Source organism: Lissotriton vulgaris, chromosome 9 (assembly GCF_964263255.1).
Source record: "Lissotriton vulgaris chromosome 9, aLisVul1.2, whole genome shotgun sequence".
Lineage (NCBI taxonomy): Eukaryota > Metazoa > Chordata > Amphibia > Caudata > Salamandridae > Lissotriton > Lissotriton vulgaris.
This window is the reverse complement of record NC_141697.1, coordinates 8,192,426-8,219,861: the sequence shown is the minus strand read 5'-3', so window position 1 is coordinate 8,219,861 and position 27,436 is coordinate 8,192,426. Positions and strand designations below refer to the sequence as shown.

The 27,436-nt window shown below is 48.7% G+C and overlaps 1 protein-coding gene across 1 annotated transcript in view; it reads left to right on the top strand.

The window, feature by feature from the left end:
* Nucleotides 1-27,436, top strand: part of LOC147689525 (glutamate carboxypeptidase 2-like) — a 442,929-nt gene that overhangs the window by 313,647 nt on the left and 101,846 nt on the right. The window contains exons 14-15 of the mRNA XM_086936914.1: nucleotides 6,462-6,552; nucleotides 23,593-23,845. Coding sequence (XP_086793040.1) covers nucleotides 6,462-6,552; nucleotides 23,593-23,845 — 344 coding nt within the window. The remainder of the gene's footprint in view (nucleotides 1-6,461; nucleotides 6,553-23,592; nucleotides 23,846-27,436) is intronic.

The window sequence follows — 27,436 nt, the reverse complement described above, 5'->3', positions numbered from 1 at the left end:
ACAAGTTCCAACTCCTGTGGGCACCCTTAAACCATCAGGGACGAGCCTTAAAGACGCGAACTTTAGGAGTTATAACACTTAGGAAAGAAAGTAAAGAACGAGATAGGGAAAAGAAAGGCAAACAGAGTCAAATTCCGATAAACAAAACAAGCAAGCAAGGGGGGGTGTCCAACTTGCGTGCTCCAGGCCTGTTCCATCGTCTCTTGGTCAGCCAACTCGGTCCTAGCTTCATGAGTTAGAGTTCAGGGGGTCCCCCTGAGATGCCGCTGCCTTCCGGCATTTGTCCTTTTTCCAGTTCATGTATTTCCAACGCCAAAGGGTGCAGAGACTGCCCTTCAGCCTCTTCCCCTCCAGATGAAGTACCTTGCAAATGCTTTTTCCGCCAGAAACTGATAGCGGATTCCCGAGGGTCGGGGGGAATCTAGGGAGACCGCGTCTCGATGTCTTCACCTTGTAAGCCCAGCCGTGGAGTATGGAGTCGCCACCAGGGAGCGGGACCCCCGTCCCTGGCGAGAGCTATGTGGCCTCGGTACCTCTCTACGGCCTCCTGCCGGTCTGTCCGTCATAACGACTGCCGGGGCCCCAGACTCCCTCCGTGCCGACGGCGGGCGCTCCTCTAGCCAGTGCCAGGCCTCCCCCAGGGTCTGAAAGAATAGTGACTGGCCCTTATAGATCATTTTTAGTTTTGCTGGGAACAGTAGCATATATTGAATTCGAAGGTCTCTTAGTTTGGATTTAACCGAGTCATAGGAGCGTCTCTGCCTCTGTACTTCTTGGCTGTAGTCCTGAAAGATCATTATGTGGGCATTATCAAGACGGATTTCCCCGAGTTTCCTCCCCTCCCGTACTATCATATCTTTGTCTAAAAAGTTTAGAAAGCGGGCTATGACCGGCCTGGGTCTCGCTCCCACTGGTGGTTTAGCCAGTAGCGCGTGGTGAGCCCTTGCCGCCAAATTTCGGAGGTCCTGTTGCAGGAGAGTTACGTCCGACCCCACCGCTCCAATTTTATTCTCCAGGGCTTCGAGGGAGGCCTCTATTGCGTTCATCAGCAGGGCCGTATCTGAGCGGGTGGCCCCAGTGTCTTTCTCCAGTGGGGCCCGACTTAGTATAGCGATCTAGTGTCCCCTGCTTGGCATGCTTGGGGTCTTTATCCTTTAGCCTGCCCATGTTGCTTTGCTGCACAGCACGCACCCCCAGGTACCTCTGTAGTAGAGTGCCGTCCAAGCCCTTTGTGGTAAAGCGCACATCGCTTGTGTACGATTCCACAATACTCGAGGAAATCCTTCATCTCCCTTGAGCACAGCTGTACTCCATTGTCCGTCAGTAGGCTACTGGGTGAACCTTCTCTGAGGAATACCTCCCGTAAGAACTCGACGACGGTTCTGGTGGTGATTTCTGGTACCATCTTCACCTCTGGCCATCTCGAGTACAGATCTACTAGGACTAGGATGTACGGCGTGTTTGCTTCTCCAGTCAGCGGGCCTATTATGTCTAGTGCCACTTCGTCCCACGGTCCTGAGGGGGGTGGCCTGCAGACCATAGGCGGTGTGTGTGTTTTCAAGACTTTGTCGCTAACTGCGCATGGGATGCAATCTCTGACTTTCCTTTCAATTTCCTGGTCCATGCACGGCCACCAGTAATCCTCTCGCATTCTCTGTTTTGTCTTGGAGATGCCTAAGTGCCCCTCGTGGGCCAAATCCACCAATTGTTCTCTCACCGCTCCGGGCGGGATCAACCTTGTTCCCCTGAACAGACATCCGTCAACCTCAGCCAGTTCTTCCCTGACCATCCAGTATGGGCGTAGAGTTTCGCTTTGCTTGTCTTCAAGTCTCCACTTCTCCTTTACTCTTTCACATACTCTCTTCAATAGGTCGTCTGCCTCCAGGGCCTCTTTGTACTTTTCTTCACTTATCGCCCCTTGTGTGATCACGCACACATTTTCCGTTCGGAAGTCTTCTTTTTCTTCACTACTCATGTCTTCCGGCTCGTCCTCGGCCTTTTCTTTTACCAGTCGCGACAGGCAGTCTGCAGCAAGATTCTTCGTTCCGGGTACATACTCAACCCCGAACGTGTATTCCTGCAAGTTTACCACCCATCGCCTGATTCTGCTCGATATGGCGTCCAGTCCCTTCTTGCTAAACACTTCAACTAGAGGCTTGTGGTCGGTGCGTAGGGTGAACTTGGTACCCCAGATGAAGTCTCTGAACTTGCCCATGGCCCAGTGTGCCGCCAACGCCTCTTTCTCGATCACTGAGTAGTTAGACTCCGACTTCTGTAGTGACCTAGATGCGAAGGCAATGGTTTCTTCGCCCTTCGCTCCTACTTGAGAGAGGACCGCTCCCAGTCCTTTCGAACTCGCATCGGTGGTTACCACAGTCTTTCTGTTGGGACTGAATGCTTTCAGGCTGGGTGCTTCTGCCAGTGCTCTCTTTACTTCCTCGAACTCCTTCTGACATTCTTCATCCCAGTCAAACGCTACGTCTTTCTTGAGCAAGCATCGTATTTTGAATGTTCTACTAGCGAAGTTCTTAACGAATTTGCTGTAGAATTCCAGCATTCCCATAAATGACTTTATCTCCTCTTTGTTCTTTGGTGGCATCAAGTTTGCTATGGTGTTCTGCAGCTCGGCTTTCGGGCGGATGCCATCAGGCGTCACTTTGTGTCCCAGAAAGTCTAACTCCTTGCACCCAATCCTGCATTTTTCCTTTTTTACGGTGAGACCTTGGTCCTTAAATCTCCCCAGTACTTGTCTCAACCTCCTGTCATGTTGTTCGTCGTCTCTGCCAAACACGAGTACGTCGTCTTGGTAGCACAAGACTCCAGGGATGTCTCTAAGTATGCTCCCCATGATTCTTTGGAACACCGCAGCTGCGGAGACCAGCCCAAATGGCATTCTCTTGAATTTAAAAGCACCCATGGGCGTCACAAACGAAGTTAGCTCTTGTGAGTCTTTGTGGAGCTTGATCTGGAAGTAGGCTGAGGTTAGATCCAGCGTTGAAAATATCCTTGCTCCTTCCAACATACTCATCATTTGTGTGATGTTGGGCAGGGGAAACTTGTCTACCACCACCTCCTTATTCAATGCTCTGAGGTCGATGCATAGGCGGACTGATCCATCTTTTTTTCTTGCTGCGACGATCGGCGCAAGCCATTCTGTAGCTTCTACTGGCTCTATGACCCCCAGGCTGCACAGCTTCTCTAGTTCCCCTTTGACTGCTTCTTGGATAGCTAGCGGAAGGTTTCTCACCTTGGCTACTACAGGCACTGCGTTCTCCTTCAGTTTTATCTTGTGGGAATAGTTCTTCAAGCACCCCAACTTGTCGTTGAACACCTCCTTGAATTCCGTCTCAATGTTGTCCCTGGTGCTCTTCACCTCTTGAACCCGGATTTGTGGGGTTTTGTTTGGGTCAAGGTATGTGCCTAACTCCTTTTGCGCTAGCCACCCCAGGATGTTGTCTCCCTTTGAGGATACGTACACTTTCTCTGCTGTGAGTCTACCTTTATATTCTATCGTGCCCCAGAAGTAGCCCTTCATGCTAATGGGTTGACCACTGTATCCTCCTGTTCTAATGTCCATTCTGCCCAACCTGATCTTACCCTTTGCCACTCTTTCAAACTCTTTGGCATTAATTATCGTGATTTTTGAGCATGAGTCAAACATAGCCTCAATGTCAGTCCCCTCAATGGTAATGTTGTCTTTGGGACTGTCGACTTGACCCCCCTCAACTTGTAGGATGATCTCATCGCGCACTGTGTTCACGTTTTCACTTGTCAGCTTCTTGAACCCCTGACCACTCCTACAAAATTGTCGGAAATGTCCCTTCCTGCCACACTTGTTACAAGTAAACTTGAGTGCGGGACATTCTTTGTCGTTTGCCATGTGACCCAGCTTCCCACACCTATAACAATTCCCTCTGAAAGACCAGCCCACCTTGCCTTCCTTCTGCTCTTTATGACCCAGCTTCTTTCCTTTGACTTCTAATACCCTGTCTTCTTCTTCTGTAACTACTTCGCTTACCTTAACCTTCCCTTCACTGTCTTTGCCCTCACTGTCATGCTTTATCTCACTCACACATTGCATCATGTGTTCCACTTGTTTGGCAACAATAAGCACTTCTCTTAATGGGGGGTCATCCTTTAGCCACAATTCCTCCCGTACCCGTTCCGTTCTACACGCTAACACAAACTGGTCCCTGATCCTCTCTTCGCTTGATCCCCCAAATTTACATGTGGCAGCAAGTTTACGTAAGTCTGACACAAAGTCCTCCATTGACTCTTCTTCTTTCTGTCGTCTCTTCCCAAAATGGTACCTCTCCATAATGGTGCTAGTCTTAGGGAGGTAGTGCAGGTCCAGTTTTTTAATGCTTATCTCAAACTCGTTCAGTCCCCTGGCCTCCTGTGTACCTAATTCTGGCAGGTGTTCTAAGACCTCTTCACCTTCCGCCCCCAAATAATATGCTAACAAAGCCACCTTCCTCTCTAGCCCTAGGTTCGGCCCACAGACAACAGCATAGTTCATAAACATTTTCTTCCACTTTTTCCATTGTATTGCCGGTTCCCCTGGGTTCACTAAAAACATTGGGGGTGGTGTTACATTTTGCATTATTTTTTCTAGAGATAACTTATTAGCACTTCAATGCAAAAGGCAGGATAAAGGTTGCGCTAACAACACACATCAAACACCATTATCACAGCATCAATGCGTTTTGCGAGCACCTGTGTTAGTCCCACAAATGTTAGCTACTCAAAAAAAACAATACACAGTTCAGTCTACCTCCCAAAATACATTCAGTCAATATTTGTATATTATTGGGTGCAATGATCTGTGGAGCCCACAAGATGGCGCTGTTGTACTTCAAACTCGCATTCAGTCAGGCTTCCCTCTTTACATTTCCAGCACGATCGAATCTCTTTTCCGTGTGGCAGGAAACGCAACCAAAAGGGAAAGATGAGAGGAATTTCTCCTCATAAATCAGTCACGATACAATCCCTCCTAGAGCTTGTTCTACGTGCTTCACTACAGCTGGATTCCCAAAGGGTCACACGAGGTGGTTGGATCCTCAAACAGGGCTAGTGAAGGTGAGATTACAATTTCGCCCAATGTAAGATTACTCTGCTCATATTCTGACTTAGTGCCACACAAAGAAGGCTCAGTCCAGGCAGCTACTCTTCCCAGGTTCTCTTCCGCCTCCCACGCCGTGATCTAGGATAGTGTATTCTGCGCCACTCGGTCGCACAGGCAGGCTGGGATTTCCTTAGCTATTCCGCAGCACCCTACCTGCGCCGAGTCACGCTGTCACTCGCTCTGCACGTTACTTCATGACACGGTGCCCTCTATGCCACTTCTTTTTTTTTTCCTCCAGGTGTTAGTGAAGCAACTCGCTGCTACTACAGTGTATTAAAGGTTCACTACACGCTTCCCTCGTTGTAGCGGTCCCAAAGTCACTCAGCATTCCGAATAGCTCTAAGCTTTCCTCGCGCCACACTTTGACAACAGTACCTTCCGTTACAGACGGCGCTTCACTCCGATACCTCTTCTTCCTGTACTGGATGATTTCCGGACCTTCAATATTCTTTACTCTTGCTCCGTGTTGAGGTCATGTGCAGGCAGATCCCCGTCCTCGTCGCCAGTGTCGAAGTTAACAAATGAGGCGAGGGAGGCGATGACAGGTACTCAGGATTCTTTATTATAGTCGACAAGTTAAGAAACAGCACACGACCTCAGCCACCGGTAACCAGTGTCCACCGTTCTCTACTGAGGCGCTCACCCTGGAACCTTCGCAGTGGTGACATTCTAAGTGATGTCACCACGGAGTGTTCCAGGGCGACGGGAGGGCAGAGGGGTGGTGGCAATTCACAATGGGAGATACCACACCCTTCCTGCGACTCACCACCCTCAGGCCTCTTGGTTGAAAGGTCGTCCTGCCTGCTTATTCGGGCCGACAGCACACAATCGTCACGGAAGAGAGAGAGGCAGGGGGGCAGAGGGCGACAAGGGGCAACCAAGCAGGTACTCCCGTAGTCCCAAGTAGTCGGGCCCTAATCTAGCAGGTGGGGGCCGGGGCTAGCACCACCAGAATAGTCCTGTCACACCCCAGCCTGCACAGCTCGAGGGGGAGGGGTTATGCGATAGGAACGCTGGAGACCAGGCCTGCATGTCTCTTGGTGTGGCTTGCTGGTCATCAGTGGCGGGGACCGCCGGTCGGCACCAAGGTGAGGAGGAAGGCAGGGTGGTTCAGAATATTATTGATTGAAAAATGTGCTGTTACGTATTGTGAAAGCCAATTGATAGTGTGAATGTGTTTATAAATGATAAGTGATGTTTGTTTATCCTGAAAAACGAATAAAATTGTTTATATAAAGAATTATGGGTGAGTCACCCTCTGAGATTCCTACCTGGACCTGCCTTAGGACCTCAGCATCAGGTCCGCTCGCAGGCTAATCTCTCTTTCTTTCTGCAGCATTGAAGGCCCCGACTCTGGCAGTGACCAGGCACCGTTCCTGATCATCACTGGCATCTCTGTGGCAGATATGTGGTACTCCTACGACAAGGTAAGCCTCACCTCCCCACTGTCCCTCTCCCCTGCTTGGAGAGCTTTAGATGTTAGGGACAGAGCGGCCAGGGGTGCTCTGGGGCTGTAGGGAGGTCAGCCCTGCCTCCCCACTGTCCCTCTCCCCTGCTTGGAGAGCCTTAGATGTCATGCACAGAGCAGCCAGGGGTGCTCTGGAACTGTGGGGAGGTCAGCCCTGCCTCTCCACTGTCCCTCTCTCCAGCTTGGAGAGCCTTAGATGTCATGCACAGAGCAGCCAGGGGTGCTCTGGGGCTGTGGGGAGGTCAGCCCAGCCCAGCCTCTCCACTGTCCCTCTCTCCAGCTTGGAGAGCCTTAGATGTCATGCACAGAGTAGCCAGGGGTGCTCTGGGGCTGTAGGGAGGCCAGCCCAGCCCAGCCTCTCCACTGTCCCTCTCTCCAGCTTGGAGACCCTTAGATGTCATGCACAGAGCAGCCAGGGGTGCTCTGGGGCTGTGGGGAGGTCAGCCCTGCCTCCCCACTGTCCCTCTCTCCAGCTTGGAGAGCCTTAGATGTCATGCACAGAGCAGGCAGGGGTGCTCAGGTGCTGTAGGGAGGTCAGCCCTGCCTCCCCACTGTCCCTCTCCCCGGCATGAAGAGCTTTAGATGTTAGGGACAGAGCATGAGAAGGTGTTCTGGAGCGGTGGCGTATCCGCACTGTGCTGCACATATGAAGGCCTGATTTAGAGTTTGGCAGAAAGGGTCCTCCGTTGCCCCTCAGATAAGTGAAGCTCCGCCTTCCTCAAATGGAGTCAGACCATCACTATGTCGACGGCACACTCTACTTCATCTCTATCGCTGACAAACACCGGCAGTGGCCCAACGGCAATAGGGTCATCGGATGATTTGCAATGTGTCCACCCACCCGTTTTAGAGTGCGGAATGAAGTGGCATGTTTTTACTGGCCGTCACCACCAGGTAAGACCACAAAATGACCCTTAGTCGATGGGAGCAAAAGGGATTCTTAGTTTCTTTCATTTTAAGAAAAAAAATCCCACTTTGCAATTTGTTGAAAGTTTGACGTACGGCTCTAATATGCTCTATGCATTTACATGATTTACTGTGATGATGGATCCTGGAAATACAAGGGGGCATATGTTTCCTATTTTTTATTTGGGCGGACTTATATCCTATTTTTGCCTATAGAGGCAAAAAAACTCACGTTAGGCTGACTTTTGCCCGCAAATTGGGCTTTTGTCAATTTTCGCCCGCTTACACCAGAATTTGAATCACCTTCACGCTAGTGTTAACGGCAGTTTTCACCACAGCTACCAGGAACTATCGCCATGTAGCCGCATATTGTAAATCTATCGCTAACAAGGCAATAGTTTTTGGTGATAGGCCGCGTTAATAAAATTGCTGCTAAACTAGCGTTAGTTAGTGGCAGTTCTTGTACATATCCCAAGAAATGTCTGCTGGGCCGGTAGACGTCTGTAAATTTGACAAGCTGAGTGCCTTTGCCATGGCGGGAGTATACTTCTCAGCCATGATGACGGCACATACTCCGTCCATCAAACTGTAAATCAGGCCTGAAGTCTGTAAGTCATGGGACACTGAAACATTGTTTTAAAGGCCTATTATTTTTAATTTTACTGGTGATTTCTAATGTTAAAGCCCACAGGTCCTATGAAACAGTCACTTGTGTCTTGCATCTGCACATGCCTCACTCCCAACCGGGCTGGCGTTTCTGTCACTCTAGAAGTTTCCTGAAAGGCTGCAGTCGAGGGAGCTGCTGTTAGTGCATAGCAATGTGACAGAACTCCAGGCTGATGTCAATGCGTGAATGCTTGGAGCCGAGGGAGTACTGGCCAAATTTCCAAAATACTACAAGCAATGTTTCCCCCCTCGCATTCTTGACACCCCCTGAACTCTTTTCTTATCCAGAGGAAGTTGCAAGATCTGGCTTATGGATGGCCAGAGATAGTTCCTAATGGGCATATGTAGGTAATTTTCATTTTGCGATTCTCAAATTGTGATTTTTAGGGAATCGCAATTAGAGAATCGCAAAACAAAATATAGGTAGGATTAGCAAATGTTATTGCGAATCCCACTTATTCCTTATTTGCAAATCGCAAATTGCGATTCGCAAATGAGGAATACCTTCTCATTCATTCCTATGGGCTAGAAGGCCCATAGGAATGAGTGGGAAGAAATTCTCAATTTGCGAGTCTCAATTGGAGAATCGCAAATTGAGAATGCAATTTCAGGGTTGTAAGGGTGTTAATAGGACACACTTTTGCACCACTTGAAATTGACACGTATGCACATGTGGCCCACATGACCACATGGCACCTTGAAAAATGCCAAAAAGTGCATTTTTCAAAGAAATCACAGAATACCACCAACCTGAAGTTGGTTGTATTTTGCGATTGCTTAAGCCAAAAGTCGCACAACTTGGGTGCTTCCTACATTGCATTTAAGGAATCGCAATTTGCAATTCCTTAAATGCAATAGCAAAATAAGGAATCGCAAATTTTGCGATTCCTTATTTTGCATGTGGGGTTTTGTGTGCTCCATAGCACACTGCCCTAATTGCGATCGAAAATGCAAAAATTCTGCGAATTTCAGCGTTTGAGAGCACAATTAAGCTTCCTACATATGGCCCTCAGTGAACCACTTAATCTAGATAAAATCTCCACAGCTCTTGATTCATTTGATGACTCTAAAGCACCAGAATTTGAATGGCCTCACTGGAGCCTTTTATAAGTCCTTTAAAAAAGAACTAGCTTCTCGGCTCCTGGCCCTTATAGAATTAATCTTTGACTGCTGGCACTCTACCACCCACTCTACGGGAAGAAGTTCTCACTTTGTTACGAAAGCCCAGTAAAGATCACACTCCCTGCACTTCCTACAGACCTCTCTCCATTTTAGACCTGGACAATAAAATCTTAGCCAATGTATTGGCTACCAGACTGACTCTTTTAATGGAGCAAGGATGCTCACCTGTGCTGCCTTGCTTAAAAGTATGCAAAAAGAACAATTGATGGACATGACGCAGAATAATGTCATACATTCACCCCAGTACAGAGATCTGGGCCTAAATCCCTCCTTCCTATTGTTGTTCACGCTTTTCTATTCCAAACCCATGGCCAGTAAACCCATGGCCTGTATACGGATCATCGGTTCACTGACCACCACCTTCCTTATCACAGGAGCACTAGGCAGGGTTGCCATCTGTCTCCCCAACTTTTTATTATTGCAATGGACACCTTGGTTCACACTTGCAGGCCCGCCATCTTTACTAGGGACTCCAGCTTACTCATGGCCCGCTGCTCCTTTCGTTATATGCCGTTGATATACACCTATTTCTACGCCACCCTTCAGATAACCCCTCATCTCTCATGCAAGAGATCATTATTTTGGCAATTTATTTGGACTCCTCATCAAGTGAGCCAAGTCAGAGCTCTTCCCTCTGACCGACTCCACTCGGCCAGTCTCAGCTGACCACCCCCTCAAATATACTGAGGACTTCGACAAATATCTTGGCATCTGACTCTACAGGGATAAGGACCAAATATTGCAGCTTACTTATGGCCCGCAAAGGCAGATCTCTCCGTACAAGTTGAATGCAGGATCAAGTAACCACTCTCCCTAGCTGAATGTGTGGCCATGATTAAAATGGTCATGCTCCCTTGCTTTTTATATCTATTTTTAAACATTCCTATCCCGCTCTCACAGACTTTCCCCTCACTGAGCAGCCTCTTACTGTGAATGGACCGGGCAGCCTTGCGTCCGCTGCGACACCCTTACCTTTCGCTACTACCGTGGCACATCTGCGTACCTGATTTTTACTTATACTAACTCACTGCCCAATGCCAATATTCATACCAATGGTATCTTCCGGATGACCTCATCCCACACCTGAAACCGGAGCCAGACAAGCTAGATGGCCGCTCACACTCTGTAATTCTAACAAAGGGCATACGATTAGATGCCAATGATATCCATCAGTGTCCACAAACTTCTGGAAATGGTGGAATCTGTGCCTATTGCTAATCATTCTGCTCGCACCATAGTGCAAGCAGGTCCCAGCCATTGCTGCTGCTTGAAAGGCCTCGCCCTTATAAGACGTTCACTACCGGATCATCGATCCAGCGACCACGCCATCTTCAAATCCCCCGGAACCACATGCCCGCATTGAGGAGGCTCGACTAGAGCCTAGGCAGAAATTAAATTCAGGCATGTGATTACGACAGTCCTGATGATGATCCCACTATACCTGCTAAGGGATCAAAACGCCATCGACCACTTGTATAGTTTCACACAGTCAACCAATGTGTTCTATCAGTGTGTTAACTATCGGGGATAGCTTGTTTATGTATTATCATTGACCAAAAGCTCCCGCCCTCTTGTTGCCTGAAAAACTTTATGTTTATTTTTTTTGTTTGTTATTTTCTTGTGTACCGGATGCAGGATTGTATCCCACTGTATTGTTTGTTGCTTTTTGAAAATATTTTTTGTATACACCTAGTTGATAACATTTCTGTCCGGCTGGACGCCAATGAATATAGGACTCATTGTAGGCTATATTTTATTCAAATGTTTCTATAAGTCTTTTAAAGGACCATTGTTGTTACTCTTATTGCTGAGCGGCGACCCTTTTTACACCCCCACTATTCCACTTGATGACAACCCCTGGGAAAATGTAGTACAGCGTGTACTTTGACATTATAACCTACTCACTATTGGAGATCTATTCCCCGATGGCCATATTTTCCAAACAGCTGCTGACCCCCCCATATATGCACCATTTTATTTTTCAAAGACTATACAAAACTCTGTGATCCCTACTACCAACTTAACCCCTCCCCCTAGAAGATTTACCACCACGGACCCTGGTTGCGTTGGATGCGGAAGGCAACCACAGGATTTCCAGACTGTACCATTCATGCTTGGCTGTGAAACCAGGTACAACTGCAAGGCGGAGGTATATATGGGCGCGGGACCCAGGAAGCCCCCCTTACAGACACGATAGGGACGTACTGTTGCTCTCAGATACGAGTCTCGATCACTCACCAACATAAATTAACACTTTTCCAATCTCTACACTGCATATATCTCACCCCCTTAGATATAGGTAAATTCGACATGATCTCAAAGTTCTCCCATGCCACAGATATGATGGATATCATGCTTCACCCCGACCACTCAGTGGCCGTTTAGGCTATAATAAAACATACCCGACCAGTGCGCTGACTCACCTCCATGTCGCATCTTCGACACAATAACCACAGACACGATAGGTACTCCTTACTCTGAGCCTTATTACGTGCCTCTTGCTCCTTCCCTGTCCCTACGCTAACTGCCCCTTTCCTGTGTCCACTCCTCCCCTTCCTCTGGCCCCCTAGCTCCGCCCACACCCAGCTACTAGAATGCATCCCAACATTATATCTCCCCCCTTGTTAACGAAATGAACTTAGCGTCCAACATTTTTAGAGTTCCTAAATCAGCCATACGAGTCCGCGGGCTGTTCACTTGAGCTATGGAGACGCATCTCAGCTTGCGTTGTGTGGCCTTCTGTTTCCTCGCCGAGAGCATCCTTTATCACAAGAGTGCATCTTTGCACTTGCACGAATTCTCGTGTGATGTGCATATGCTCAGATTCATGGTGGTTTTCACTCAACTTCTGGGTGATCCACTCACCTTTAGTGTCTGAGGTGTCTATGGAGAGCTCAGCATGATATCAGCAGCCTGTCCTCCTTTGTGACTCTTGTTCACGTGACGCTCGACCTCTTTTCTGAGGGGATGTTGTTCTGGTTCTCTTCCGAGCGCCTGCATGTATTTTTACTTCCTTTAGCCTTGTCCGGTCGAGAACAACACTGTCTTCCTGTTCCGAGCCCTGGGTACCAGCCGGTAGGGTAAGAACTGCGGAGATCATCTTGGTATGGCTTGGAGACTGATTTGCTGTCTCTGGTTGTCTCACCCAATCCCGCTCGCGCCTGGAACAGGTGAACCCTGGGACCGGCTGGGTATTTGTGTGTTTCGTTCTCATCCGATGATGACCTGTCTCTATTGACACATCTGGTATCCCTTGCAGATCGACTGGCTGGTCCATTTTTATCTGGGTGCTGATGGCCACTATATCTGTTTTCCTTTTATGGGACCTTCGAGTCAACCTCGCTGCCCCTATCCGGGGTGACGGTGTAGTATTTGTGTCTTGATGCACCTGTGACTGACATGACAGGTTGTCTGGTAGAGTGATCGAGTGTGCATTGACATTGGTGTGAGACGTGTCGCTCTTGACTGGAAGAGTGTCCCTTGGTTCTCTGGTGTGTTCGGGTGATTGGCGCCATGGCCGTTGTCGGGACCACGACTCTGTCGACTCGAAAGATCGGACCGACATGCTTTATGAATCAGAGGAGTTCTCTGTCACTTCCCTTTGAGAACGTTCCTTTGAGAATGTCTTAACGAGTGGACTTCGGAACTGGGTAGTCCGTGACGAGTTGCTTTGCACGCCAGAGTTGTCTTTGAGGTGTTTCTCCGGGTATCTTCCTCGAGGCGTCTTCGTTGTCAATTCACTGGAGAGATTGTTCGATAACCACATACTCATGTCTTGAGTTTGATCCCAAGGTATTTCATTTCTGTCTCTCTCGCATGATGATAATGACCTCCTCTCTGTTTCTTCATTGTTTTGACTGTCATGCACGCGTTTGTCTTCCCCCTTTCGTTGTCTGGATGAATCAGTCCATCTTATGCGGTTCACTTCCTCTTCACACTTGTTTGGTGTACTGACATCTGTGTTACTGGTGTGGTGTGTTTTCCTGTTTGACGTCTCCTCGGACTCGTCTCTCGAACAGTGAGATGCTTGTGTGTGGTCGTGTACCGATTTCCAGTGTTGACTTGATTGGTTCAGTCTTCTATGTTTTCCCTTTCTTGAGCGTTTGTTGGACAGGCTGTCATTTGGTCCATTGGTGCGATCTGAATCACTTGACACTTCATCTGTTTCAAAACTGTTTGCACCATCTGTTGACTGACTCCTTGAGATTGAATAACTCCTTAAGGATGTATCAGTGTCGCTATCGTGATCCAAACTCATCCTGGTCTTTCGGGTTGGTGACTCGGAGTATTTTATGACGCTTTGTCTCTTCTTTTGTCTTGGCTGTGATCTGCCTTCACCTTCCCTTTTTTTGGTTTTGTTTGAGATGTCTCTTACTTCGACCCGCACTCCAACCTCGGCCCCTCTGATGATTCTCCTTAGTGACCACTGTCCCTGAAGGATCTTGCGCTTTGTGTCTGCATTTGAACAGCCTTCGATTATCCGAAGCCGAACGGCTTCTTCATTTGTAAAGGTATTGAAGTAGCAGCCGGGTACCAGGCTTTGCAATCGGGCGATGAATTTTGGCAATGGTTCTCCTGGTTCCTGCCGTGCTGTGGTGAAGGCGATGCGAGCATGATCCACGTCTATCGGTGCATGGAAATGGGTACGTAGCTTCTTTTGGAGTCTCTCATAGGTCTCTGTGTCCTTTTCAGGGAATGTTCTGACTAAACGTCGGCCCTCATGACCTACCAGCTGGAGGAGTAGTGTCAGACACTTTCTATCTCTTCGTTCACCGATGGCGTCGAGGAAATCGTCTAATGATTCCAGCCACCGGTTCCATTTGGGGCCCAAACTCTGACTGTCAGTCTGTGTCACTGGGGGCGGTACATCAATGCAGGGATTGGGCCGATGGGTTGCTGTACCCCCCGCCATAAGGGAGGAAAGTTTTCGCCTGCTACCGTCGCAGGATTGTTTACTTTGCTTCCTGTCTTATTTGCTGACCACTTTCTGCCGAGATCCTTCGTCCGATTGTTTCCTCTGAGGTTGTTAAGTTTCGCAACTGTCTCGATAGGCGCCAGTTAATGAAGCTTGGACTTCTTGAGGTCCGAATGGCCACCACTCAGCTACACTATGCGTGACTCGTGGCTCGCTTTCAATGGAGTTGCATGGTGGCTGCAGGTGGTTGGTGACTCTTCCACGATGGTGTCTGATACATTTGACATCTTCCTTGACATTCCTCCACTCGTGCTTCTGGATCATTAATTTTCTTAGCTCCCTTTGCTTTTAATTGTTTATCTTCGCATGGTGCTGACTGTGTACTTTGGCGCTTGTCTTTGCTCGTGCTCGTTACATTCGCTGACTTCGGAGCTTGTGGTCATCCATGCTTGTTTATACGCCGTGCAGTCTTCGCTTATTTCCCGACATTGGCTTGTGCTTGATGCACTGTTGTGGCTTTACTATTGCCTTTATCTGTTTCTTGCATTTGCCAATGCTTGTTGGATTGCTGCAACTTTGTACTTGTCAGTGTTTGTTTGCTTCCATCTACCAGTGCTTGTCTCTTTTACAGTTGCCAATGTTTATTTTATCACAGTTGCCAATGCTTGGTTTTTTTTCACAGTCGCCAATGCTTGTTTTCATCCTATCTGCCAATGCTTGTTTCCACCTCTGCCTGCCTGACCTCAAAATGGCCGCTCTGGATTCTTGATAGAGTTTGGGACAAAACCTGCCTGACTCCAAGATGGCCGCCGTAGTGGAAATCTCGTCGGGAACGAGATTTGGCTCCTTTTCGTGTTTCCAGGCTGATGCTCACTCACCGGACTATCGGCCGGCAGCAGGACGCTCGCGGAGGCTAGGACCACTGTCCTCAATGTTGGCAGGTTTCCAGACGTTTCACTCGGCGCTCGACACAGGTAGGATCGGGGTGAGCTCCCGACTCCTTGTCATTATTCACGTGCTATTCTACACGCATCAGGAGTGAACCTTCGACTTTGGCGCGTACCGGCGCTCTTCTATAGGCATTTCCATGAGGCTTCAGCAATGCCTCACACGCTCACTCAGTTGTCGGGGCAACAGGATAGGATCAGGGTGGGCTCCCGACTTCCTTCTTTAATCGCGGGCCGTTTCAGCGACCGTGTGCCATGTCACATGCATCCGGGGTTGGCCTTTCCTTTTGCTGGCTTCTCTCTTGGCGCGCAGCAGCGCTCTTTCTTCGGAACGCTTTCTCGGGTCTCAGGCGGCACCTCCGGGGCTCCTTGGTCACCGGATCAGTCTATGGAGTCGGGGTGAGCACCCGACTTCCGTCTTTGGATCGCGTGCCGATTTACAAGCCTTGGGGTGAGTTGCGGTTTTTGGCGCGAAGCAGCGCACCGCTTTGAAATCCCTCAGCGCTCAGTGGCGCGTTCTTCCTCGGGGCTCCACGCGGCGGACAGGTCACAGAAGCAGGGGCAATAGCTGCTGGCCTCATCCTAGGCGGCGGACTTGCTTCCACCACACGTAGCTCAACAGCGTCTTCTCTCTTCACGCTGATTGGGACAGGGACGCTTCTCCTTGGGGTCCTGTGAGTGGCTGACTGCACCATCCCACCTTCGTCGCCAGTTGTCGCATCTTCGACACAATAACCACAGACACGATAGGTACTCCTTACTCTGAGCCTTATTACGTGCCTCTTGCTCCTTCCCTGTCCCTACGCTAACTGCCCCTTTCCTGTGTCCACTCCTCCCCTTCCTCTGGCCCCCTAGCTCCGCCCACACCCAGCTACTAGAATGCATCCCAACATTATACTCCACTGCCTTTCTATTAGCCAGGCACGAGATTGCACTTTGCTGGGGTTCTCCCAGGGTGCCTGTTAGATTGGGCGGTCCCCGGTTGGCAGAGGTAAGCACTTCTGTCCCAGCCGGGACCTGCCTCCTCTAGTTAGGATAGGGGGCTATACCCTTAGTAGTATCACCAAGCAGTCAGACTGAACCTCGAGAGCCAGTGTAAAGCATTTATGATCATGTACAGTAATATTTTGCCACACTACAAACGGACACCACACCGGTTTTCTATGAAAGTATAGTCTCCTTTATATATTGATTTATCACAAGGCCCAATAACAGGTCAGATCCACAATAAGGTAGGAAGGTTGGAGAGACTGTTCGGGAGTTGAAGATGGGGATGGGGTCAGCTCAGGTTGTGTTCGAGTAGCTCGGGCGACTCGGGTACTCACAGTCAAAGATTAGGGGTGCGAATCTCCAGGTACGAGCCACGACAAAGTCAACAGGGCATGTGATGATGAAATGCCTTGTGTACAGGAGGTACAAGTATCAGGGTATGAGCCGCCACGAAGTCAGCAGGGCTCGTGAGAGTGAAATGCTTCGCGTACAAGAGGTACGATTCTCCAAGTATGAGCCGCGACGAAGTCAGCAGGGCTCGTGATGGTGAAATGCTTTGCGTACACGAGGTACGATCCTCAAGGTACGAGCCGCGACAAAGTCAGCAGTGCTTGTGATGGTGAAATGCTTTCCGTACAGGAGGTACGATTCTCAAGGTACGAGCCGCGACAAAGTCAGCAGGGCTGGTGATGTTGAAATGCTTTGCGTACAGGTGGTACGATTCTCAAGGTACAAGCTGCGATGAAGTCAGCAGGGCTCGTGATGGTGAAATGCTTTGCGTACAGGAGGTACGATTCTCAAGGTGCGAGCCGCGACGAAGTCAGCAGGGCTAGTGATGATCAAATGCTTTGCATACAGGAGGTACTATTCTCAAGGTACGAGCCGCGACGAAGTTAGCAGGGCTCGTGATGGTGAAATGCTTTGTGTACAGGAGGTACGATTCTCAAGGTACGAGCCACGACAAAGTCAGCAGGGCTGGTGATGTTGAAATGCTTTGCGTACAGGAGGTACGATTCTCAAGGTACGAGCCGCGGTGAAGTCAGCAGGGCTCGTGATGGTGAAATGCTTTGCGTACAGGAGGTACGATTCTCAAGGTACGAGCCGCGGCGAAGTCAGCAGGGCCTGTGATGGTGAAATGCTTTGCCTACAGGAGGTACGATTCTCAAGGTACGAGCCGCGACAAAATCAGCAGGGCTCGTGATGGTGAAATGCTTTGCGTATAAGAGGTACGATCCTCAAGGTACGAGCTGCGAAAAAGTCAGCAGGGCTCATGATGGTGGAATGCGTTGCATACCGGAGGTATAATTCGTGAGCCACGACGAAGTCAGCAGGGCTCTCCCTTGTCCAAAAATGATCTGCTCTCCCGTTCAAGGGTTCCCTAGTTATATCTCTGAAGGTCTTTGAAGTCTTTCATCAGGTAGGGTGTTCCTCTCCATCCTGGTTTCTGTTGTTGTTCATCTTTTCCAGATGGCACCCCTGTCCTTTGAAGGACAGGAAGCAGCTCAAGACCTGGCTGTTCGAGCAGTAGCGGACCCCCCCTACCCTAGCGCCTTGAGACCCTCCGGGTGAGTAGTGCGCTATATAAATGCTTTGATTGATTGATTGATTGAAGGAGGGAGGCCGGGGTGCCAGACTCTCAGCGGGAATTTGGGCCGGCATTGTTGCGGCAGGACACTTGCCAGAAACTACCCCGCCTCTCTAATCTGACGGCAGCCAGCCAACCCCCGGCTGTGGGAGACAACCCAGACATTTGACTACACATCTGGGGCACACTACGAGGTTAGGAATCTAGATATTTATCGCCATTTCTATGCCCCGGACCTAACCTTCATTCCCCGAAAAGAATGTCTCGTATACTCCTGATGTTAGGGACACTAATTTGGAGTTTCTACCATTTTCCCCGGGTCAGATACCAGTTTCGTGGTTATAGTTCGATAGGGAGCACTTGCACCGTGGCCCTGGTTAGCAGGGGTACAGCACTCAGCGTGTCTTAGTCCAGCACAAAAAAAGGGGTCATACATGAAGAGGGCGGAAAGTGGATGGGGGACCCACGCCAAGGATGCCAGGTCTAACAGTGCCCACCTCTGCTTCCAGGCTTTAAAGTGTGCAAAAAGAACAATAGATGGACAGAATGCAGAACAATGTCATCCATTCACCCCAGGACAGAGATCTGGGCCTAAATCCATCGTTTTTTTTATTACCATGCCATTCCAGTTTGGACCCAGCCATATGCAAATCAATCTTGACCCTGTGCCACATGGGAACAGTCCAGCCTGAACTGCCAAGCCAGGTCCTCCCTGGACTGGAAACAAGCATCCTGGGACCGGTTTCGGGCTTTCAGTCCTAATCAACCAGGATAGCTTGACGCCAGTGGCGAGGAGGCACAGGACCCACGTCTGGGCATACCCATCCCACTTTTGCTTTCTTGCCCTAGGTGCACCATGATGCCCAGAGGTGGGTCCTGGGCACATTGTGCCAAGGGAACATCCTTAGGAAAATAAAACCCTTCCTCTCCCTGACGACTTCAGGTCAGCTGTTCAAGCTCAAGTGATTTCCAGACTGGATGATAGAAGTGCAACCCTCTGTGGCCCACCTAGATCTAAGCTAGCCCCACTAAAAGCTTCACTTAACTCTGTTGCAAGAGTCACCACCAGATCAAAAAGAAACTACCACATCTCTCCCATCCTGAAATCTCTAAACTGGCTCCTATATGAGGCAACGATACATTTGAAACTGCATGCGCTGCCCATAGACGCTTACACTTCAACACCCCGAGATATCTCGCACAAAACCTGGAGCTTTTGAGGCAGCTGCAGATCCTCCAGAAGCCCCAGCACTTTGATGTTGAAACCACAGAAATATGGGAAAAAGAAAATCTGCAACAGAGCCTTCTTGGGTATTGCTTCGCGAATTTGAACCTCCCTGCCCTCTGCAATCAGACTGAACCCATCAAGTCCATCTTTCAAAAAATAAGGTAAAATGTTATTGATGAACAAATCTCTCCCCTTGAATCTATAGAGCTCCACTCTCTGAGCCCTGTTTTGGTGCTTTATTATCATCCATGCTCTCTCTCGACGCTTGCTGTCTTGTATGTATATCTGACACCTAGGGTCTTGTGATTGCTACTCCCCTCAAACTAGGTGCTGCTACATCCTATATTGTCTTTGAATTGAAGTTTTCTTTAAGTGTATTTTTCCACATGACCATTTGTAGAACACTATGAAATCCTCCTGGTTGGCGCAATATAAAACCTTATAAATAAATAAATAGAATCTGTGCTGCTCGACAAGTACAAGCTCATTTGAACTTCAGATGTCTCTTGAATCAGCACACACACACAAAGATACACACACACCCATGTAAACACACTCATGCATGCACACACAAAGGCACACATACACACACATGCTTGTTCAAATGCCCACACACCCATGTACACACACACCCATGTAAAAACTATATGCAGTGTAATAAACAATAAACATATATTTTGTCCTGTCACCCTTTTCGGACACCTACCCTCCCTTACAATCTCTATGTAAGTTCTTAAACTTGCTCCTGATCTTGTCTTGATCTTGACAATGAGTCTGTCTCTCGCCTCAGACTCAGAGCTGCAGTTTGAAATGCGGGCCCTGTGGTAACCAGTACCTAGTTGGACCTTTAGAACTCCATAATTTTGCATCATTGATCTTGATAGGCCCAGCGCCAGGACCCTTGGCACTTCCTGCCCATGAAGATAAACCACTGCTGACCTCTGAGCCCTGGACCCCAGACGCACCAACAACCACTGCTGCCACACGTACCACAAGAGGATCATTCTCCTTCTGACACTTCCACGTCACCTTCATCAATGAAGCAACTAAAGACACCAGTGACAATGCAGATACGTCTGCACCCGCTACGTCGACTGAGACCAGCATGACACAACTTCAGTGCATCCTACTCAATGCATGTTTGCCCGGTAAACACACCACGGAGGTCTGAGACATGATCTCCTCCCTCATGCCGGATGTCATCTTCCTCACAGAAACCTGGCTTAACGCCACCTCTGCACCAGACATGGCTACACCATCCGAAAGGTTACAAGATAACACACCAGGATTGAACCAACAAGCGCTGAGGCGGAATCGCCATCATCTATAGAGACACCATCCAATGCAAGGCATCTCCAGATGACTCAACACCTGTATTGGAACACCTCAGCTTCCAACTCCACACAGATGGAGAAAGCCTCATCAGAGGCACCATTGCCTACAGACCATGAGGCCACACAAGGTCATCCTGGAGCTCAGCGCCCTGATGGTTCACCGAGGAGCTGCCCTCCACCAAATGCAATGGCCAATAACTTGAAAGGAAGTGGCTCATCAGCAAAAAAACAGAAGACTGCGCCGTCTTTTGGAACGCTTTTAACCAGTATACCACCTCCTGAAAGAAACCAAGAATAACGCCCTAGCAGACCATATCAAAGCCAGTGTGAACCACAGCAAAGTACTTTTCACCCTTGGGCAGGAGTTCACCAATTCTGCTGCCACAGAGAATGACATCACTCCCTCACCGGAACTGTGTGACACCCCTGCAGACTTCTTCCATGACAAGATCCCGGCCATCTATGAAAGCTTCAAACACCAACCCTCCGCCATAGACAGCATAATCCAGCTCACACCCACAAACACAAACCTTGAACAGCTTCTCATCCACTGTGAAGTCCTAACCACGCAAGGCAGAATTTTGAAGCAGGGTCCAGTTTTATCCTATAGTGCCTCAGCCATTATTTCCATAACTGAAGTATGAGAGACTTGAATGTCGCTGTCAGTCAATAAGTACGTTTGTGCTAAATTGTCAAGCATTCACTGAAACAGTAGGCCTCATGTCCATCTATGAAGGTTAGAATTATCTCTCCTGTGAAGCCACGAAATTCAGTTCATTGGTTTTCTGATAAACAAGTCACTAGCCCTCGATCTCCGGCCCTGTCCTCTGCTTGTACATCTTTCTGAACATCGTGAAGATGTAGCAATTACAGCATGCATCTGCCATCTAGAATAACAAGATGGGGTAAGGGTAGGGGAGGGTGCCAGCTGTAACTTTCCACATCTTCTCACCTGATGTTTTCTTTCTTTGGAAACTAAGACTGCGACATGACACCGTCTCCCACCACATCCTGGTCAATGGACTCCACCACATCAGGATTCAAGGAAACACCCTCAAATGACTGGCCCTGTACATCACTGGCAGAACCCAAAGGTTTCGCCTCACACCGTGATGATCATCTGCAGAGTCCCCCACGGATCGTCCTTCAGTCTGACCCACTTCAACAGCTACTTGAACCCCCCGGCCAGCACTGTCAGAACACAGGGACTCAATATCATCTTCTACTCCGGCGACACACAGCTCATCCTTGCACTGTCCGAAGATCCCTCCACCACATAAGCTAACTTCCACAGAGGCATGATGAATGTCGCGGACTGGATGAAAGACCACTGTCTCAGACTCACACTGAAAAAACTGAAGTCTTCATCTTTGAGAACAACACCTCGCCATGGACCAACACTTGGGGGCCCACATAGCTTAGCACCCGTCGCCCTCCCCGCCCCTCCAGACCATGCCCGTAACCTTGGCTTCATCCTGGATAGCAAGCTATCCATGAAAAGAAAAGTCAAATCAGTCCCTCCCGCCTGCTCCAGCACCCTTCACATCCTCCGTAAGATCTTCAGGTGGCTCCCGGTAAAGACCGAAAGGACTGTCACGCAGGCCCTCATCACCAGCACGCTAGAGTACCGGAATACGCTCTATGTAGGAATCGCTGCACACCTCCTGAAGAGACTCCAAACAATACAGAACTCAGCGGCCAGACTCACACTCGACATTCCAAGAAGGACCCACATCATACTCCATCTCTACACTGGCTCCCGATTCAGAAGCGATGCTAGTTCTAGAAGCCGGCCCACGCATACAAGGCCATGCACAGCAAAGGACCAGGATACATCAACAAATGCTTGACCTTCCACCAACCGACCTGACCTCTTCGATTAGCTTCCCTCTGCAGTTTAAAGAATGAAAGAGAAGCCTGGATTCCCCATCTTTTGCTCCTGTTTTTTTACATGAATAGTGATGAGCATAAAGGCAATATTTATGGCAGCAGGTTTGTGTTTTGCCTGCTTTATATAATTATAAAAAGACAGAATCTCACTATACTTTTTAACACATTCCAGTACAGTAATTAAAAAAAATGTATAGGATTTTTTGCAACTGATTCTAATATATTTTTGCAACAAATATCTAACAGCTTTATGTGTGTTTAATTTTGCACCAGAGATCCTACTTGTATTCCCCATGTTTGCAAACATGCTATCTCTCATTTGAAGGAGCAACACACCACAAATGTAAGTAGTTAGTGGGAAAAGTGATGGGGTTTCAATGTATTATTAAAAAAAATCCCTTTCGCATGCATTATAAGATTCTAACAAGTCACCTTGGAATTCCATGATCTTATAAAGGAACTCAGCCTTCGGCCTCACTCCTCTGTATGTTGACAGAATTCCTTGGTGCCTTGCAATGCCCTTATGATCTGCAGCAGGGGGTGCTTTAGAAGATGAAAAGCACACACACAGGTGGCAGTCACGAAGTGGTTTTAGTTGCATTTTAAAAAACCCTTTGAAAGCAGTAATTTCTGCACGCAATCCTTCGTAGCTTTTTAAAGAATATGGGGCAGATTTGAAAGGACTGGCGCATCTCTGCATATTAGCAGGGATGCGCCAGTGAAGATGCGACATGTAAAACTACCCTTGCGCCACCAGGGATGTGTCACACTTACAATGCGAGGCTCCGTGGCGCAAGGATAGTCAGATGCGTGTCGCATCTTTTGTCGTCAGGGCAGTACATTACTGGAGTTGTGTTGCAAGCACAACACAACTGCAGCAAGGCTCGGGTGCCCTATGCTTAACATGCCGCATCACTCCTTACACCTGCTTAAAGCAGGCGTAAGGTTTTGACACAGCAGGGTTTTACAAGTGAGATTTCACTGCGTCCCTTTTACGGGGCTTCCTTGTGACGGAACGCCCAACCTGCATACGTTATACCTGATGTGGGTATAATGTAGTGCAGGGCTTTACAATGTGACGCATCTCCCTAGATGCATCACTTTGTAAATCTGTCGTATGGTGGCGCATTGTTTACGACGCCGCTGCATCAGCATCACAAAACTGACACAACAGTGTTGCAAAGATGTCCCAAGGACCTTATAAATCTGCCTCTGCATTGTTAAAACCTTTCAAAGATGGCCGCTCTAGCAGTTTCTGATTTATTGTCTACATGTATTCCTTTATTGAATTGTCTTCAGGGCGCTATGCAATGTGGCTGCTGCTGAAAACCTCTGTCTCTTTTCTGCTTCTCTCAGAGTTACTCCATCGACTCCTACCCCTTGTACCACTCGGTGTATGAGACGTACGACCTGGTCTCGCGCCTGATGGACAGGGGCTTTAGGTACCACCAGGCCATGGCCCGGATGTGGGGGGAGATGGCCCTGGTCCTGGCCGATAGAGTCATCCTGAGGCTGGACTGTCTGGAGTATGCGGCCACCCTGGAGAGGATCGTGGCCGAGGTGGAGACCACCCAAGGACCCCTGCTGAGGAGCCGGAACATCACTCTGGGTATGGGGTCAGGGGTCAGAGGGAATGGCGGAGGGGGCTGCAGATAGATTAGTGAGAGCTGGGGATGCAACACAGACCCCGGCAGGGGTGTCCCAGCTCATCCTTGGGCTCCCAACCCTTTGTGGCCCCCATTCAGTCCCACGTCAATTAATATCAGTGAGTAATAGGACTCTCAGGGGCCCCTCTGTACATTCTGCAGGGGGCCCCATCATTTTCCGTTACACCGCTGGGGCAGTGGTTCAAAGAGGATGAGAGGGGGGTGCGAAGGAGACCGGCCGTTCTGCCCCCAAGCAGTACCTGGAGAAACGGATTAGCAAGAGTGTCCCATGCCCTAATAAAAAAACTTATAGTGGACTCTCTGCAGGCCCGGCTCCAGGAATTTTTATTTGGGTAGACCAAGGGTGCATTAGGGTGGGCCACTGTAGGCCCGATTTGTCTCCTAAATGTCTAGCCAGGCCTGCTTCAGGGCCCTCTTTTATCTCTTCTTAGTCTTACAAGGCCCAGTAAAACACACTCTTTTCCAAATCTCTTTCTAAATGTTATCACTCTCAAAAGGTGTTTTTTCCCATGTAATGTCCCCTTGATGGGAAGAGCAGGTTTCTGGGGTGGGAGTACCAGGCAAGTGGCACTACTTGGGCTCCCTGTGTCCGAGCATTCAGGGAGAATCCCTCTTCCTTACTTTCATGACGATCTCCACCTGACCCCGGACTCTGCAGCGCACTCCCTTTCAGACTTGAATATGTCAACCAGGTTGATGGGCAATAAAGAAATAGCTAGCTTTCGCGCCAAGAATTTTCAATTCTATTAAGGACACGGAGGCGAGGATTATGCTTTCTCATTCATTTTTTGCTACACACAGCAGCCAATGAAATTTAGTATTGCATATCAAGAAACAATATTTTCCATGATGCAAACAACACATCACATCCTGTCATAGCCCATAATTTCCAGTCAATACCAGATATCCTCCTCTTTCTTTGCTTTGAACAGTAACGTCCATGAAATAACTTAAGTCCAACAATAACCTCCTCCAACGTGGAAGAACATCCAACTGGAATGAAACCTCTTCTCAACAGGAAGCATATGTAGTCCATCTTCTCAGAACCTCTGAGAATGAGAAATAGAGCCCGTAAATTCTGCTTAAACAGAACTTAAAGTCATGGCTGGGCAAAATCATTACAATGCATGTAATATAACCAGGTGGGATAATCCTCGCCTCCGTGTCCTTAATAGAATTGAAAATTCTTGGCGCGATAGCTAGCTAATTTTTTATTCTATTACAGGACCGGAGGCTTCGGATTATGCTAGTTTAACGCTGATGAAACACTACAGAGGAAATATCACCCACCGGTTTATATAAAAATTGTTTGAAAGTAGATTTTGAGGACCAATCAGCAGAATGCATAATGTCCTGAACAGTAGATCCTAACATAAAACTTTTAGAGGCCATGGCACCACGAACAGAGTGCGCCCCAAAGATCTGGGTGTCAATACCCGCCTCTTGCATAAAATATTTCAACCATCTGGCTATAGTAGCCGCAGTAACAGGCCTGTATGGTTTCTGCAAAGCAATTAATAACTGAACTGTACCTAAAGGCCGAATAGACTTTGTACATTCCTCGTAGGCCTTAAGGCAGTGTACTACACAAAGTTTAGCATTACTCAGAAAAGCATGGTAATCAACACTTCGAGAATTTGTCTTGGTCCTGGAATTAATACGTCCGATGATCGTCGACATGCTGCAAGACATAAAAGCATAGCCAACTTAGCCGAGAGTTGTTTCCTTGTCAACACGTCATTTTGGGGCATCCCATAAGGAAGTATACTTAGATTTGGGTGGATTCACTACTCTAATACCTTTCAGAAGCTTACATACGAGCGGGTGCATGCCTACAGGTTTATCTTCAATTTGAGAATGACCCACCGAAATAGCGGAATGGAAATTATTAACGTAACGATATGCCAATCCCTCGGAAGCTTTCAGAGAAAGAAAGTTCACAATACAGGGTAATCCCGCCCCCCCCCACGGGATCCACATGTTGTTCCGCGCACCAACAAACCCAGCCTTCCAGACTGAAGTGTATCTCTTTCTGGTGGATGGAGGCCAAGCTTGGTTGATAAAGGCTGAAGCTTGCTCCGAAAAACCTGGCATTTGCCAATGTCTCTGGAAAAGTCTCTAGGCCATCAGGGACAGCTGCCCCGACATGACCATCGGGTGCATCTCTCTGGAGCATCGTCGGGGATCCCGGAATCCTCCTGAGGAAGTTGCAGCTCACCTCCAGAAGACTCTGGAACCAAGGCTGCGATTTCCCGAGGCGAGTCATCAAGATCACTTCCGCCCTCTGTCGCATTATCTGTGTATACACATGAGGGATCAAAATGAACAGGGGAAAAGCATAGTTCAGGGACTGGGACCAGTCCTGAGTGAAGGCATCCGTCGCCAGAGCTAACGGATCCAGTCTCCAGCTGAAAAACTGAGACATTTGCCGATTCAACCTGGACGCAAAGAGGTCGATCTGGCATGGCCCCCAGATCGCCTGTAACCATTGAACTACCTGGGGTTGGACTTGCCAGTCGCTGTAGTCCGTGAGATGTCACGAGTGCCAGTCCGCCACCACGTTCGACTGGCCTAGAATATATTCGGCTATGACCGATATCTGGTGACTTAGGCAATAGTGCCAGAAGCCCTTCGCTATCTCTACTAAAATGGAGGATCTTGTGCCTCCCGATTTGTTGATGTAGCAAACTGCCGATATGTTGTCCATCCTTAACAGGATGCAACACAAGACTTTCCTGGGTGACAGAGTCCTGATCGCGAAGTAGCCGGTGAGCAGCTCTAGGCATTTGATGTGGAGATCTAATTCTTGAATGGACCATCGTCCTCCTGTAGTAATATTTCCGCCGCGCGCCCCCCAGCCCTAGCGGCTGGCGTTGGATTCTATGATAACCTCTGGAAGGGAGTCGAAAATGGTTCGACCGTTCCACATTTCTACATGGCCTAGCCACCACTGAAGTTCCTGGCTGACCTTCGATGACAGAAGAACCAGGTCTGTGTACGAGAGACCCTTCTGCAGATGTTGAATCTTTAATCTCTGAAGGGCTCGCTAGAGAAGGGGCCCAGGGAAGATCGCCTGAATAGATGATGCCAGGAGACCCACTATCCTGGCAATGGCTCTCAGGGAGACTGTCTGTTTTGACAACAGAGAGCGTAGCTTCTTTTGTATGTCTCGCAGTTTTGAACGGGAAAGACTCAACTGAGCCGCTGGAGAATTTATGACAAAACCCAGAAAGTCTATTTTATGCGATGGACATAGTATGGATTTGGCTTCGTTGACCACAAACCCGAGATTTTGCAGTGTAGCAATGGTCATGCGCAGATGTTGTGCCGCCATTTCCGGAGTCTATGCCATGATCAGTATATCAACTAAATACACTATCATGCGAATCCCTGCTCTCTGAGGTAGGCTACCACTGGCTTCAACACTTTGGTGAAAAAACAATGTGCTGAGGAAAGTCCAAAAGGAAGGACCAAATATTCGTACCGCCGGTCTCTCCAATGGAACTTCAGAAATCTCCGATGTGGAGGAAATA